This window comes from Brienomyrus brachyistius, chromosome 25 (assembly GCF_023856365.1).
Source record: "Brienomyrus brachyistius isolate T26 chromosome 25, BBRACH_0.4, whole genome shotgun sequence".
Taxonomy (NCBI): domain Eukaryota; kingdom Metazoa; phylum Chordata; class Actinopteri; order Osteoglossiformes; family Mormyridae; genus Brienomyrus; species Brienomyrus brachyistius.
Window position 1 is genome coordinate 6,221,433 of NC_064557.1, and position 16,087 is coordinate 6,237,519.

The window sequence follows — 16,087 nt, forward strand, 5'->3', positions numbered from 1 at the left end:
CTCTCTCTCTCTCTCTCTCTCTCTCTCTCTCTCTCTCTCTCTCTCTCTCTCTCTCTCTCTCTCCTCTCTCTCTCTCTCTCCTCTCTCTCTCCTCTCTCTCTCTCTCTCTCCTCTCTCTCTCTCTCTCCAAATGACTGTGATGCACTAATGAAAACCGTCGGCTATGCATCTTGGCATTCTGTCACTTGCTGACATGTGTCTGGGTCTATAATCGTGAGCAATTAACCCAGGTAATCAGTATTCAGAGATACTTGCAGTCCGTCTGCGGTGTGTGGCCCTGGACCAGCTTTGCAGTGAAAAGTGAAAAATCGCATCTGTTCGTCCACCGCTCGTGTGGCGGCTCGTCCGGAGCAGTGCCCGGCGTGGACGTCTGTGCCGCGTGGTTTAGTGACCCAGACTGTGATCCGTCCTTGTGTTTGTGCGCTGCGCCGTGCCCTCGCACAAGTGCCCCTACCTTCTCAGACAAATTTAATGTTTTCTGACAAAAGACGAAATTGTCACCTTCTGTAGTGGATAAAAACGCACTCCATTAGAGGAGATGGTTGTAGTCATTGTTAGATGAACCCGTGATTTTCTGTGACAAATTGGTTGATCTCTCCCCCCAACCTTATGGATAAGAGGGAGGTTTCACCTTCGCCTTAACTTGGTTGATTTAGTTGGTTCTCACTCCTTATGGCCTGACATAGAACATTCTTTTATGCTTCCATAGATCACTAGTTATCAATAGTTCAATAGTTCTTCCAAATGATTCTTACGCGGTAGCTCAAAACCGTTTTCCATCCAAATATTGAAATGGGAAAAAAAGGCACTCATGGATTTTAGGCAATAAGTAACAAGCTACAGTTTGGTGACAGATGCAAGGAAGTGCTAGGTGCCAGGTAGACAAACATAAAGATGCGGCCGTTCAGGCAGTAGCTTCAGGCTCGCTGCTGTGAGGTCAAATGCCCCCGAAGGCACAGGATTCCCTGAGTGAAACTGGGGAACACCAGCACACACGAAACCAAAGGTATTCAGGTTTTGAATACCCAGAAGGAAATGGTAGTCATTTGGAACAATGTCTCTCTGGTCTTTATATATCCGCTGTCCTTGCAGATTTTGTAGTGTTTTTCCGTGTTAGATTTTTCATCAGACCATCGCGAAACCTTTTGCAGGCCATTGTAAAACTGGAACCTTTTTATGAGAAATGACAGATCTGATGGGAGTGTTAGTATTTCCCCCCCCCTCGTGTCAGGCATGCTTTTTCAATTAGGTCACACCGCCACTGTGGAATGACCGCGGGTGTGTCTCGCATATCTGTCATCGTTGCCAAGATGCAGGGTAATGTCTTGTGTCGCGAAACCAGCATAAAACCGAATGGGTCTCTCTCCATCTGTTAATCTCCAGCATTGTCATTGTGAGCTCACTGGAACCACAGCAAAAGGTCTTAAAAAGGAAAACAAAATGTGTCCCGTGCCTGTCCTGGTGTGATACCGACCCCATGCACATGAGCACAGCAGATATGTTCTGGGGAAATGATTTATACCTGAAATACTATTTTGTAAGAGTGGGCTCTGCTGTATTTTTTTATGCACAGATAAAAAATTAAAGTAGATTGATGGCCGTATAAAATGTCACCTTGTCTTTTGTCTATGAATGTCTACAAAATTCTGTGTGTCCCCCCCCCCCCCCCCCCCAGTGGTCAGGATGGCGGTACCTCTGACCAGGAAACCATTTTGATGTTTACAGGTGTGATGACTTTCATCCAGTAGACAGGTACTATAATTGGCTTGTGTTGTGTGGCCTTGATGCTCTCTCTGTTCTGGGCCAGTGCCTGGTGTTCTGCCAGTGTGTGGGTCTGTGTATAAGTGGCAACGTGCAACTCTTATCCTTCCAAGCCCTGCTCATCTGTTGCAGTGCAGCTTTGTACTAGATGGTTTTGCCCCATCAGACATGGCAGGATGTACAGTTTTCTGCCATCTGGACTCTGTATCGGTGACTCCCACTATCTCGTGTTAGTCTCTCAAAGATATGTCTGTATGCAGGAAATACGCAATTAGTTCCTTTTTAGCTGGTGTGCAGTTTAGCGTACTGTTACTTTTTCCCCCCACATTTCCTCAGCACCTAAGCAGCGACTCTCTTCAGTCCTGGGTCTGTAGGAGCAGTGTTTCTCAACCAGGTACTCAGGGACCCTCAGACGGCCCAAGTTTTTGCTCCCTGCCCGGCAGTCCACATTTCCGCTCCCTCCCTCCCTCCTTGGGGTCTTTGTTGTTGACCTTTTTAAAATGTATATTTTACATGTTGCTTGGGTGTCTGATGCCCTTTTAATAATCAACCTTTTCTCAATGATCCTCGAGAGATCAACAGGCCACTGATGTTGGACAAATGGACATGCATTGGATGGTGTGTATGTGTGTGTAAAGGTCCAGCTTTTCAAGCTGCTTAATGGCAGCAAGCATTAAATATACTGCAGAGAACATTTCAGTACTCTTTGGAGGATCTTTGACACTGTGTTTAATTTTTCTATCCCCAAAATACACGAGAGGTAGCAAATGCCGCATGTGTTTCTTCTTTTGACATATTTGGAACTTGGTGGAGGACTTCTCTACCAATATCCATCATCAACTTTTTAAAACTTGCCTATAAAGGAACATACCCACCCCCGCCATTATGGAGGCGGCCTCTGTCTGGCTTTAGCTATTGGGGGTGGAGGTGCTTTAGGGCCCGGGTGGAGTCCCGCCACTGCACCTGCCAGCACGCTGCCTGCCTCATCTGTGCCTCCATCTCCTCCTTTGCCCGGCTGAGCTCCTCCTGGAATCGCTGCTGGAAACGCTGTGTGACGGCACCGACAAACCGGCCCATCAGCGGCGGACCCGAGACCATCAGGAGGGCCCCCTGCTATCCCTCGAGCTTGGGACGCACGGCTGTAGAAATGGCTTCCAGATGCTTGCTGACGTTACCTGGTAGACGGCCTCGCTGGCCTCCACGGTCTTCCGGTGAGCCAGGCTCGCTTTGGCAGTCGTGTTGGCGCCGTAGCTTCTGCACGCTTCTCCCAAAGGGGGATCAGAAGCCGGCTGCAGATATCCAAGCCCTGGCCAGCTTCTATCACAGAGAACTGTCACTCAGCACTCAAGTGACAGCAGGAAGTCTTACAGGCTAGGATTTAGTGGAAAGAACTAAAGCCAGCTGAGGACACTCAGAACTTGGGTTGATTCAACAATGTGCACCGTAATATGCTGAACACTGATATTTTAGTTAGTGTCTTCAATTCATGTTGCAACTGTATTTCGGTGGCAGATAAATGCAGTTCTACAATGTTCAACAACATTCTGTGAGGCACATCATCTTACCTGAAAGCTTTTGGCATCTGAATACTTTCATCCCCAGAACCCTTTGCAAGGAGTATCGTGGTGGCAGTCTGCTGCATAACTTCAGGATCGGGAGAGAGGGAGGGAGAGAGAGCGCTCACAACGGCTCTTGTGGGGGATACAGTATCTGGAAAAATAGTCAGGTCCGGCGTAAAATGATTTAGATTTCTTCTGTCAAAGATAAGCTAACACACACTCCTATGGAAAGCATGGCGATGTAAATTCTGTACCGCATCACCCCAAATGCTCGACTTGCTATGCTCCTTGGAGGCTGCCAATGAGGAATAACCATGTTTCAATTTAATGAATATCCAAAGGGATAAAGTGGCATACGTTCAGCTTGAAGCTCGTCCACAGTCAGGAGGCTGTCCAACTGGGGGAGCAGTTTCTCTGTCAGCGAGGCGACTGCTGCCACAAACTCATCCCCATGTCTCCTCACACAGGCCTAGGAGATGGGGGCAGCCAGTGGCACACATCAGTTCAGTACTGTTGGTCCAGACCAACGACGGCTACTCCTACATCAACACCGCTGCTTTGCAGGCACACAGTGACGTCAACCTGACCTGCAGCTCTTGCTTCGTGCTCTGGATGGCGCTGGTCTCTTCCCTTTGGCGTTCCTCCTCAGCCAGTAGGAGGGTCTCCAACTCTTCCTGGAAGGCAGGGTGACTCAAGGGGGGCGACAGGCGCCTGTTGTGCTCTGTCTGAAGGAAGACGACGGCATAAGTGTTGGCAAGTGCCTGAACCAGTCATTTTCAAACAAGCACAAATCATGCTTTTGACCTGTAATGTAGTAAAGTTCAACTACTGAAATCAGTAAAATGGTGAAGATAAATGTCAAAGCTGGACCAATTTGTTATCTGAAATGGCGGCAGTTAGCTGCAATGAAGACATCAACACCGACGGTAACACTGCTGGTACACCGACAACTCAGTAACCTTACAGAGCATTTCAGGACACCCAAAAATCATGGTAGCTGACTTGTGTACCTTCCGGTCCTCGTGGGTTTGCAGCACTGCCTTCAGGTGCTCTCGGATCTGCGTGGTATCCTGGTCCAGTGCCTTTATGTGCCGTGTTCCCAGGTGGGCGATCACCACCTCCAACACCTGAGCCAAATGTCCCTCAAAGTCCCTCAGCTGTACATAGAATTCTGTGAGGTGAAAGACGTGCACAGATCCATGCCGTTTAAGTGGCTAGAAAACGGCCAAAATCAGTCATGAATGTGACGGAGTCTCTCGCTGGAAGCTTGGCGAGAGCAGGCAGACCTTGGAGATAGCTTCTGTGGTTCTTCTGTGCTTGGCTGCAGTAGAGCAGCAGCTTGCGGTTGACCTGCTCAGCGCACAGCTCAAAGGTTTCTGGAAGCCTCTCCATCCGTGAGACAGGCCCATGCTCCTTCTTGTAGAATTCCTGCTTGGAGAACATGGAAAGACCAACCTGACCCCAGTGCACTCAGACACCCTCACACAGCATGGCCATCCTAGTCATCCTACATGATGAATTTATGGCCGCGAGGGAAAAGAAGCACGCGTTACCTCTGCCACCAGGAGCATTTGATCGTTTGCCTTCCACAGGATGTTGAAAATCAGGCCTTTAAACGTAGCACTGAAACAACACTGCGTTTAGTCTCAGCCAAACAGCATGTGACATACAATGCCGATGTAGGATTAAGTGCACCGAAAGGTCACTTGTGACTCAACTTACACGCCCTGCTCCACTGGTCTGGAACCGAACACCTGGAATCTCTTATCAAAGCGTGTGGGTTTTGAGAACCTTTTCACCCTACACACCCCAAACATCAGTAAATTAACAAGAAATGCAATGAAGAAGCCACTTTTCTTGAGACACTAGCTGGCTTTCCACATACAGCCATTTCATGAAGGCAATGGGAAAGACAACCGATAGCTTTAGTACTTGAGCTTAAGCCTGAAATCAAAGACTCAAAAGGGTTTGCTCTCATTTCTGACACCAGCAGGGAGTTGACTTCTGACCTTTGTGTAGAGGGGGATTTCCTCCATGTGGTGTCAAGTGGGGGCAGACTGCCCAAGGCACACTGCTGCTGACTGATTGCCACTAGGGGGAGACAGTCAGCAATAATGCAGCGGGAATGTATCTGACATTCATTGTAGAGTGGTATTCTGTATTATGGAGGGAGTCCCCCACCTGAGCGGGCATGGAAGCCTTTCTGGGGGGTACCTGCCTGGGACTCTTGCCGGTCTTTCAGCTTGGCCATCCTATGAGATGGTCAAAAAGTGATTCTTGGTATAGTCTCTCTCAACCCGGTCCTCGGGGACCCCCCAGACAGTCGACATTTTGCTCCCTACCAGGAGCTAGGAGGATGCAAAAATGTGGATTGTCTGGCAGGGAACTGGGAGGGAGCAAATAGCAGGAGCGTTTGGGGATCCCAGAGGACCGGGTTGTGAAACACTGATCTAAATAATATATAATGGCCATGAAATGGACAAGCATCCTGTTCAGGTTATACCCATCGAGGATGGATGGATGAAAGGACGGACGGATGATATCACACCCCCTTACCGCATGAGTTCCTGGACCACGCCCACTGCCGCATCCTTGCCTGAGACCACGCCCACACGGCTAGGCTGGATGAGGCCGTCAGGAGAGGGGCTGAAGCTCATGGAGGACGGCCTCCGTTGTGGAGAAAGTGGTGCTGTGTCGGCCATGACGGGTTCCTGTAACCAATAAACAGTCAGCTCGTTAACACTGGGGTCGTCCTCTCACGGCAACTGGTGAGAACGCAGCAAGCAGCAAAGAAAACATTCTAGAATTGATTCGAAAGAATAAGAGAGCCTCACTGGAGAACAGTGCAGGTACTGGAATCTCTCACTCAGCTCTTTGTTGACTGACCATGTGTAAGACATGAGGTCCTGTTCAGTCACTGCCTGTAGGGGGCAGAATGCAGCATGTACATCCACTTATCCATCAACACTCACATAACAACAAGAGAGTGATGGCTACAGCAGAAATACTACCGCTTCCGCTGCACCAGGCCTGGTGTGTGCGTCCATCATCCTTTGCAGCTCCACCAGCATGCCGCACAGCCGTCTTTTCTGCATACTGCTCCGCGCTACCTGTGGAACGGACCAATCAGAATCAGCTCCATTGGCCACGCGCTTCACAAAGGAACGCAATTGCTTTCTGGAAACCGTGAACACTAAACGGTGGATGTCATGAGGACAGGAAACGTGCAATGTGCATGGGGAGCGAAGACAAGATGAGGAGGAGGGAAGTAGACAAGACAGACTGGGGGCTGTCAGTGAGACGTTAACACTAATTAATAGTGAATTAGTCTCAAAGTACAAATAGGGCAATTTAAGAGTTCAGTTCACATTGTATATTATTTTGTACAGTATTGTGCATTAGTCTTGGCTAATCAGAAAATGTGCAAATGATCATATATTGGTGTAAAGCTGACATCATGTCTATCAAAGTGTTTAGCTCTCCAGATTTTTCTGGAGGACAGAAGAAATTCTTGTTAGTTTTTCTTGTGTCACTGTTAATTCGCATGTATTCTAACGCTAACGTTTCTTAATCTGTTTTTCTAAGCAAATAGACACACAGCACCCAGATTAATGGCTTTAAAACATTCCCTCTGACTTCTGCGCAGTGCTGTACGTCCGCCGCGGAGACGAGGCGTCTCTGTGGAAATGAGAAGTCCGGGTACCTCGCTCTTAATCTGGACCTGTGTGGAGGTGAGCACGCGGTGAAGTTTCTCCAGAAACGTCAAATCCGTGGCTAGAAACTGGAACCTGCCCTGAAATTTGTTTGTCAAATCTTTGGCCTTTACAGGAAAAAGAAAAAAAACTAATGAATGATGATCCAGAGTTTGACAAGGAAAGACCTGCAAGCTGAAACGGTTTTACCTGCTGCATGCACTTGAACTCATTCTCTTCCGCGTCGATTGCGATGGCCTCGTCTGCAGAGTCCATGCGCTTGGCCAGTTTCTCCAGTTGCTTGTGGTACAACGCGATCTCTTTGGGGGTGAAGTTCCCACCTTCTGAAAACAACCTAGGAGCAGAAGAGAGTCTGACAAATCCCAATAAAGATGAAAGCGCTTAAGTTTTAATATTAAGACAAAACTGAGGATGTTCTAATGAAGACAGTTAGCACACCAAGGTTATGGGGTGCCGGTGTCCTAAGGACAGCTTATCGATACAGTTTAAGGCAGAAATACTAAACTTTTAAGCAGTCCTATATTTCTTCAAGTGAAGAAACACAGAAAAAATAGCTAGAACCATAACTGGTATTGAATCAAACAAATCAAAAATAATTCAAGAGACTTTGTCATTATGCGAAGCACAATGAAGTTGCAATTGCATAGATGGTGCATTTATTTAAAAAACTTTACACACATATATACAAGAATAAGTAAAACAGAAATATTTCACAGTAAAAATATTTAGAAAATAAAGCCGATCTTCGCAAAGCAGGCGGGATAAGACATCTACCTGAATGATCCTATGAACTGGGCATTGGTTTGCCTTAGTGTCGCCATTTTACGCTCCGTTTCCTCCCTGAAGTGCCTGTGTTCCATCTGGATGTGTGACGTGTGCTTCTCCAGCTGAGACTGCAGGCCGTTATGCAGCTTCAACAGGCTACAGTAATGAAGACGAAAGACAGCAAATCAGGGGCTGACTGTGAATCGAAGACAGAAAGCTGAATGACTGCCTTATGCAGATGGCCACTGTCCCAGCCTCCGCCCGGCCTCCGCCCGCCTCGCCCAGCCTCCGCCCAGCCTCCGCCCGGCCTCCGCCCGGCCTCCGCCCGGCCTCCGCCCGCCTCGCCCAGCCTCCGCCCGCCTCGCCCAGCCTCCGCCCGCCTCGCTCCTCACATATTGGAGCTGGTGGCCGAGCTGAATTTGTCCTCCATGCTGTAGACCTGAGTCAGGAATTCCTCGGTCTGCTTCCGTTGCTGTGTCAGCAGGTCCTGCAGGTCAGTCCTGGACTGGCTGAGGGAGAGTAAGACCGCTTTGCAGTGTCGGTCCACTCGCTCCTGGTGAAGCACCAGCTCCTCTGGGTGGAGAAGGCAGGAGAAGCTTAATGATCTTGGCCTGCCGGTGACTAACAGGACAGCAACACTGGGGCTGGAGAGGGACGACTGACCAGCTCGGGCATGGTGGACGTCCCTCTCCACGCTCTGAACCCGCGTTTCGTGGAGACGCAGCCGAAGGTCCAGTTCAGCCCGTAGCTCCTCCTCCTTTGTCGCCACGACGTCCATCGCGTTTGTCAGGGCGGTGAGATTCCACTCTTCTAGGTGGTTAAAGAACGCCACACACACACTACAGAGCAAAGGAAACACAGCGAACATCAAACAGGCAAACCGCTAAACAGCACATCGTTTGCACTTACAATTCAAGACAGGAACCCGTCACGGATATCATTTTATTATCCTATTGATGATCTCCAAATTATCAATTCATTTTAAATGCTTTACAAACAATTAGCTATATTCAGCTCTCTCGTTAGTCTAATAGTGTCCTGTTTACTACGGGAGGTCGATATGGTTGAGCAGAGCAGACATACATACATCCATCCATCCATCCACTTATCCAAGATAGGGATGAATAGGATGGTAGGTCCATCAGGTGTGAAATCTACACACACACACGCACGCACGCACACACAAACTATGCATAAACAAATAAAATATTGCAATGTTTATGGCAGACTGTGGAATGTGTTCCCTGTACTATCATTGCAGCCATTGCTCGTACACACATTAGCATTAACAGCCCACTTACTCGTCTTGTAGCTGCTCCCAGAAGCTGCTGGGATACACCAGCAGCCCCAACTCCGGCAGGGATGGCCCCTTCCCCTCCCACTGAAACATCCTGGAGCTCGCATGATACGTGTTGCCTCTGGAAGTTGTGAAGACCCGCGTCAGAGTGGCGCTGGACCCCTGTTCGGAACCTTCGCCATCCTAAATCAGAGTGAAAGATTTGGATGTAAGTTCAGAGTTTATACTTCATGGTAAAGGCGTATTAATGCACATACCTCTATGGGGAGCATGTCTGCAGGCGCCTGTGGGTATTCAGTAGCTGGAGTCCTGCTCTGATCCATAGGTCTGCGGCTTTCCATCTGACCGCTTGCATCTGCAAGAAATGCAGCGAACGTTCAGTGTCGCTTAGAAGATGCATGCAGGTGCAAAGGACTAAACTTACAAGACGCCACTTCACTTTAGAGATGCACACTCACCGAGTTTCACTGAGGGAAAATAACGCCGCAGATCTTCAGAGTCCTACAGAAGAGAGTCTGACTGTTTGTAAAGCAACAGATTGACTGACGACGTGCGACTCACTGCCTTGGCTTCGCATTAATTTAACTGAAGTGTTACGTTGAGGAGGCGCGGTGCGGGGGGTGGTGGTACCATACGGTAGGTCTCGTCGACGCTGAAGAACATGCTGACCACGGAGCTGTAGCAGTGCATCTCTTCCAGGATCAGGGCTGGGTAGCATTCAACACTGTCCACTTCAGCAGAATGTAAGCTGCGATACCTACAGAGCACACAACTGTAGGCAATCATCTACGTTCTTCTACGATGGCGTTTTCACAAGTGGAACAACAATTATAGAATGATTCATCTGGGATACCCATTCTTAATGTCCTCCAGTAAAAGGATGACCTTGCCCAGCGTGACCTTGAGAGTCTCCTCTGAACTCTCCTGTCGAAGCTTGTCCATCATCATGTCCAGGTGGGCCTCTTTTTTCTGGGTGCAGAAGAGAAAGTTCCGTCCTTCATCGATGATAGATTCTCCAACAGCAGCACGCACACTTCCAAAAAAGGTTCTCACCAAACGCCTTGAGCGCACAGAAATGATCACAGAAAAACTAAACATCTAAAGAATTAATGTTACAAAGTGAGGGTATACATCTACTGCTTAGAATGGTACAAGGAGTAGCTGAATCCCTAGATTGACACCCCCTACCCCCCACAGCAAAGACGTGGACTGTCTGCAGGGCCCCGATGAGCAGTTTGAGGAACACTGACCTAGATCACCTAGATTCCTGTGGTGGCAGGCATGGCTAGACTCAAGGCATAACCAGTTCTCGCACTGGTGGACGTGGCCAAACACCCTCCTCACCCAGTTCTCACGCTGGTGGGCCTGACGCACTTCCTCCAGCTGGACCTTCAGCTGCCGGTCTGCCCTCTGCAGCCGCGCAGTGTGCACCTCCCACAGCTCCGCGGCTCCTCTCATGAACCTGAAGAGCGACCGACTCACTGCAGCAGCCCTCCGGGCCAGACGCTCGGACGCTGTCTGTGGAGGAGCATCAAAATAACCAGAGGATTTGTCACTGCAGAGAGCAGCAAAATGTTACTGCAGAGAGCAGCAAAATGTTACTGCAGAGAGCAGCAAAATGTCACTGCAGCAGCCCTCCGGGCCAGACGCTCGGACGCTGCCTGTGGAGGAGCATCAAAATAACCAGAGGATTTGTTACTGCAGAGAGCAGCAAAATGTCACTGCAGAGAGCAGCAAAATGTCACACCATTACCATACTAATAATCACAAAATGAATGTTAAATTATCTGGAAACCAGACTGCATTTATTTAAACTGTAGACTTTTTAGAAATCATTAGAAATCTAGAAATCTTACATGCGGTTGTGTGGAGTTTGCATGTTCTCCCCATGTCGTCGTGGGGTTTCCTCTGGGTACTCCGGTTCCCCCCCCCCACAGTCCAAAGACATGCTGAGGCTAATTGGAGTTGCTAAATTGCCCGTAGGAGTGCCTGTGTGAGTGAATGGTGTGTGAGTGTGCCCTGCGATGGGCTGGCCCCCCATCCTGGGTTGTTCCCTGCCTCGTGCCCATTGCTTCTGGGATAGGCTCCGGACCCCCCGCGACCCAGAAGGATAAGCAGGTTGGAAAATGGATGGATGGATGGAAATCTTACATGCAGGGCCTGTATCTGGTCCTCGGACCGGCTTTGGCACTGATCCATCTGAGGCAGGAGTTCATTCTTCACAATGGCATTAACCTGGGCTGCTGAAAGTCCATATTCACGAAAATCTTCCTGTACAAGGAAAAACAGAAGCACTTCACTGAATATCACCCTCTACTCTCCTCAATACTACCGACAAAAATGCAACATTAACGTCACGACTTGAATAGGGCACGGATACCTTGGATATCTGAATCTGCGTTAAGCAGTCCTGCCAAGTGCTCTCATAGTACAAACGAATTTTCTCCACCGAGTCGATATGCAGGGAATCTGAAACGGCAATAAGCAGCTTAAGAATTGCTCACACAGTGAGACTGATGGTATTCAGTTCAAAGATGACTTCACTCGGTCCAATCTAGCTGGATTATACCGATCGCGTGGTCTGGATCAGGCGTCTCTCATCACGATTTCATCGGCACCCCCTGAAAGAGGAACTCCAATCCCGCACCCCCCCCCAGTCAATAGTTGTACTCACCAATCTGTTCATTGAGTGCAGACAGAGAGGAGTGCCACTCACTCACCAGCTCCCTCGAGCACCTGGGAGGTACCAAGGAACTGCAAAGAGACAGATTAACTAACAGATTAACTAAGGACAGTGGCTGTTTGACTGCCAAAAAACATTAGTTCCCTTAATCCACCCAATTCTCTGTTAGTATGATGAAGACACAATATTTATAATGATAACTTGTGAAAACTAGTTTATAGTGTTATCTTCCCAATGGAACATTTCCACCTGATTAAACAGTTGTTGGTTTCTAGTAAAGAGTTGTATGATAATGATAATGATATTTTCCATTTGGACAAGCACAAGTACAGATAAGGTCGGGCAATTCATCTAATTTTAATTTCAATTATGATTTTGGCTTCCAAAGATTATCGAAACATAACAGCGATAAAACGCTGATAATGGAGCGATAATGGAGCAGGCCGAGGTACGGGGGAATTCTTTGGTCTTCACATCTCTCATCCTGCTTTCCTCTGAAACACATAGAAATATAGGTGACGGCGAACCTAGAGGTCAGAGCAGAGTCAGCCATATTTGTGACCCGTCGCCACGAAATGAGTCTTAAGTCGCACTGGTAGAACTGCACCCATAAGACTCATTTCGTGGTGATGGCTCACATTTGTGTCTTTAGGGTTCATTAGTGGGCATTACCCTGCTGGCCTAGGAATTTTAACTGCTGGCCTTCTGAAGATACAGGCGCAGACAGGCAGAGCCGCATCACCCCTGGCATGCACACAGGGGTTAGGGTTAGGGTTAGGGTTAGGCTCCCCCACCTGACCCCCTGCAGCGTAGTCTGGAGCCTCTGGCTGAGGTGCTCCTGCTTCGCCCGCATGCTCTCCAGGGTGTCCTGCACTCCCCGAGGCTGCTGAATGAGTGGCTTGTTCATGAACTCTCTAATAAAACAGAAGGGGTAGAATGGCGTGGAGCAGCTCAGCTGACTGTCAACATACCGAGAGGATGTGGGGAGGATCCCCAAATGCTCTGGAACACCCGATGGGTCAGGCGCACCTGAATCTGTCCACCGAGGCCTGCACCTTCAGTCTGGTCCAGTCCCGCACCTTGTCCTCCCAGTGCAGCCTGAGAAGGAGCACCTTCTGCAGGTGCTTTTCTGTTGCTTGAAGAACGAGTCTGGCCACAGCTCGCCGGTTGGCCAGTATCGCCTGATTAATCATCTGCGGGCACAAACCTCTCAGGCGAGACCTTCCTAAACTTCTCAGCACCTTAGTCGCATTCTTACCATGGCTTCTCCGTCGATCAGTCGGTGGATGTCAGGGGGCATCATGTAACTGATGTCCTCTAGAAGTGTCGAATATTTCTTCAGTACTGCTGTAATCTTGGTCATATAGGCATACAAAGATTTTTCAGAGCAGGAGATACACTGACGGGATCTCAGGCAGCTCCGGAGTTCCTCCCCCTCACCTTCGTGGTCCTGTCAGACTCGTGCTGTCCCAGAACCGTGTCAAGCTCCATGATCCACTTCTTCTGGTCCTCTGACTTCTCAGCAATAGTGTCCCAAAGCTGGTGCAGATCCTATCAGAGAAAGAGAGAGTACGAATAAGGCCAACAGTGAGCACCTTTCCTCCGATTGACCAGTACTGTTTTTGGACAATAGACAAATGGCTGACCTGAAGGGTATAGGTGACATCGGCATTGACAATCTTCTGCATCAGTTTCTCCATGATCTCATCACATGCAGACATTTTACTTAGGAAGTTCTCTCCTGTCTCTCTTAGAGGTGTCTCATAACTCTGGAGGACAGAAGAACCGTAACATGTGTGGCTTGTTGGTCTAGGGGTATGATCCTCGCTTTGAATGTAAGAAGTCCTGGGTTCAAACCGCACACGAGCACATTGTTTGTAGCCAGTGGTGGCTTAATGGTTAGGGAAGCACACTTGTAATTGAAAGATTGCAGATTTGAAAACCTTGACCAACAAGGTACCCTGAGCAAGGTACTGCTCCCCACGTGCTGAATTAGTTGCCCCCTGTTATGTCATATTGTCACATATGGCTTAAATTTTCCAATGGCATGTTCATCAACATTACAATTTGATAAAAACCCATGCTGTGTCTAATTTCATTGTTTCAATAAATCAGTGTTCCTAATTCCAGTCCCAGAGAGCTAATCTGCAACACATCTTACAGATTTCCCTGCTCAGGAAAACATACTAAACCTGACAACTGGCTAATGAGTAAATAAATCTGCAAACTGAGTTCCTGTCTGGCCCTTAAGGACAGGAAATGGGCAATCCTGCAATAAATACAACACTGTGACTCAGATTAACACTCTGCCTTGAAGTATACAACTCTATAGGTTAACCCTGCTCCGTCCATCTTATGTGTGAGAGCTGCATGGTAATTCAGCCTCCTGTCTGAACAGGAACACTGTTCATCAAACCCGTTCACCTCACTGACAGAAGCCAGGTCCCTCTGCAGCTCCGCCATTGCCTGCGTGTGCCGCGTCAGTCGTCTTTCCCGCAGACGCTCATTGATATCAGAGCCCACTTTTTCGGCCACTGTGGGAACACTCACAATCAGCATATACTACATTTATATTGGCTTTGTAATAACCTTACCGTGTTTATACCCCTGAAGTCATCTTTATTATTTTCATTCACGACCCTACAGCTATTTAACCAATTTAACGTATCGTTATTTAAATAATATACTACATATGTATATAAATATGTATAAAGGCCCTCACCAACAACATCAGGCAGCGTTTCTTCTTTCTCCGTGGCACACGTCCGATCCCTTTGAACATGAACGCACACACGCTTCTTACATATTGCCATATTTCCGGGCTTCCCTCCTATTTTAATAACAAAAGACAGTGTGTTTGGTTCCGTACCAGCTGCGGCCGTCGTCTGAGCGCTCGGTGCCGGCGCGGGTCCCGAAGCCCGGCTGCGGGGGCGGAGTGGCGCTGTCCTGGAGCGGAACCCCCGCCTCGGCCGCGCGTCTCCTCCGAGACTCGTGTACAGCCATGGACAGCTTAACCTTAAGCAAGACACGGGCTGTATCTACACCAACAGCTGGATAAATGTCATGTATCTGCTGGTCGCGTTATAAAACAGTTCAGACGTAAAGTTAACCTGTGCGTCAAACATTTGCCGGTAGACTTTCCCACGGGGCACGACGCGAATCTCAGCCATCCTTCAGGAGACGGTACCGGTACCGTCCAGGTCAGCGGCAGAATGTGTCCCGGGACTGTGAAGCACAGATGTGCATCAGGTTACAGCAGGGCTTCACTGAGCGTAATAATCGGCGTGGAAGGGGGTTTTACTGAAAGCACAGGCTAAAAGTGACAGCAGAGATATACTTAAGATTTGTTTTAATTGTTTTCAATGACATTTTAATCCCGTTTGAATCTGACAAGCTTAATTACATTTAAAACGTGTCACTACACATCAGATCGGTGGCGTTTGGAATAGTGAGACTCACCGTGCTACGTCTCCTGTTGTATTACACTTTTCGACGTCTGTAATCTGGTACTGCCCCGGTACTGCCCGGTACTCGGCCCTCTTGGCCACACCGCTGTTTGTGGTTTCCTTGGAAACGCCAAGCCATTCGCTCACGCGCTACGATCAGCGAAATGCGCCTGCGCCGTGTACAGTCCTCATAGACGGAGACGCTCCGCAGCCGGGCTGTCAGACGTGCAGTCCAGAAGGCGGTTTTATAATGCCAGCACAAATCTGAACTTGAAATAAAATCCCTGCTATTCTTAGTTTTTCCACTTGGTGGAGCACTATAGCGCTAAAGAAATATAATTTGTCTCACTAACATGCTCACCGCTTTTAAAAATAAATGGCATACAGGGCTTCATAATAGCGTAACGGTGGACATATTCCTCCCGCCCCCACATTATTTTTTCACTGAACACCCCCAGTAAAACCTATGGCCAGCTGAGCAAAATCATGCCATTAAAATGGTTAAGTTAGAGAAAAAGAAACGGTTCTCAGTGCATCAGTGCAGAATATAAACATGCATTTGATTTTCCTTTGCTTGAGCATCTACTCCATGGATGCCTGACTTCTGATACACACAGACTGCAGACACTTTTCATTCCAGTAAAGTCCTACTATGGTCTGTTGCAAACCTACCTCTCCCCCAAATATCCGATGAGTCTAAAAGTAAAGCACTAAAAATGCATTTAAATGTATTTAATCACTTCTTGTAGGTTCCTCTGTGTAAAAATATTTGGCTGGAAATCCTTGAATTTTATGATCCATATTTTAGAATTTGGGGATCAGTGGCCATTGTTGATACATCACAGCACAACGACGAATTGTGT

The 16,087-nt window shown here is 48.3% G+C and overlaps 1 protein-coding gene and 1 long non-coding RNA gene across 9 annotated transcripts; one reads left to right on the top strand and one right to left on the bottom strand.

Moving 5' to 3' along the window:
• Nucleotides 1-2,473: 2,473 nt before the first annotated feature.
• On the bottom strand, nucleotides 2,474-15,418 carry ccdc180 (coiled-coil domain containing 180). Of its 8 annotated transcripts, none has more exons than XM_048995553.1 (38): nucleotides 15,238-15,418; nucleotides 14,889-15,044; nucleotides 14,648-14,793; nucleotides 14,501-14,550; nucleotides 14,203-14,312; nucleotides 13,425-13,547; nucleotides 13,219-13,329; nucleotides 13,037-13,132; nucleotides 12,808-12,971; nucleotides 12,573-12,692; nucleotides 11,770-11,849; nucleotides 11,476-11,564; nucleotides 11,247-11,366; nucleotides 10,440-10,613; nucleotides 9,949-10,064; nucleotides 9,726-9,852; nucleotides 9,554-9,596; nucleotides 9,353-9,450; nucleotides 9,100-9,278; nucleotides 8,462-8,637; nucleotides 8,191-8,371; nucleotides 7,808-7,954; nucleotides 7,223-7,385; nucleotides 7,024-7,140; nucleotides 6,332-6,430; nucleotides 6,155-6,241; nucleotides 5,877-6,031; nucleotides 5,502-5,572; nucleotides 5,330-5,411; nucleotides 5,043-5,120; nucleotides 4,874-4,943; nucleotides 4,607-4,751; nucleotides 4,331-4,491; nucleotides 3,908-4,045; nucleotides 3,678-3,789; nucleotides 3,327-3,471; nucleotides 2,937-3,078; nucleotides 2,474-2,808 (listed from the first exon to the last, which is right to left on the bottom strand). In XM_048995553.1, exons 2-38 carry the CDS (start codon nucleotides 14,946-14,948, stop codon nucleotides 2,674-2,676), a joined length of 4,410 nt encoding a protein of 1,469 aa, XP_048851510.1. In that variant the 5' UTR covers nucleotides 14,949-15,044; nucleotides 15,238-15,418; the 3' UTR covers nucleotides 2,474-2,673. The 8 variants fall into 8 exon arrangements, 7 of the variants coding, with proteins under 7 accessions (XP_048851510.1, XP_048851512.1, XP_048851514.1 ...); XM_048995555.1 differs by having other exon boundaries at nucleotides 14,212-14,312; nucleotides 14,889-15,091; XM_048995557.1 differs by having other exon boundaries at nucleotides 7,223-7,367; nucleotides 14,889-15,091.
• Nucleotides 6,426-7,411, top strand: LOC125720322 (uncharacterized). Its single transcript, XR_007385418.1, has 2 exons — nucleotides 6,426-7,051; nucleotides 7,149-7,411. It is a non-coding gene; the product is annotated as an uncharacterized LOC125720322 (long non-coding RNA).
• Nucleotides 15,419-16,087: the final 669 nt, after the last annotated feature.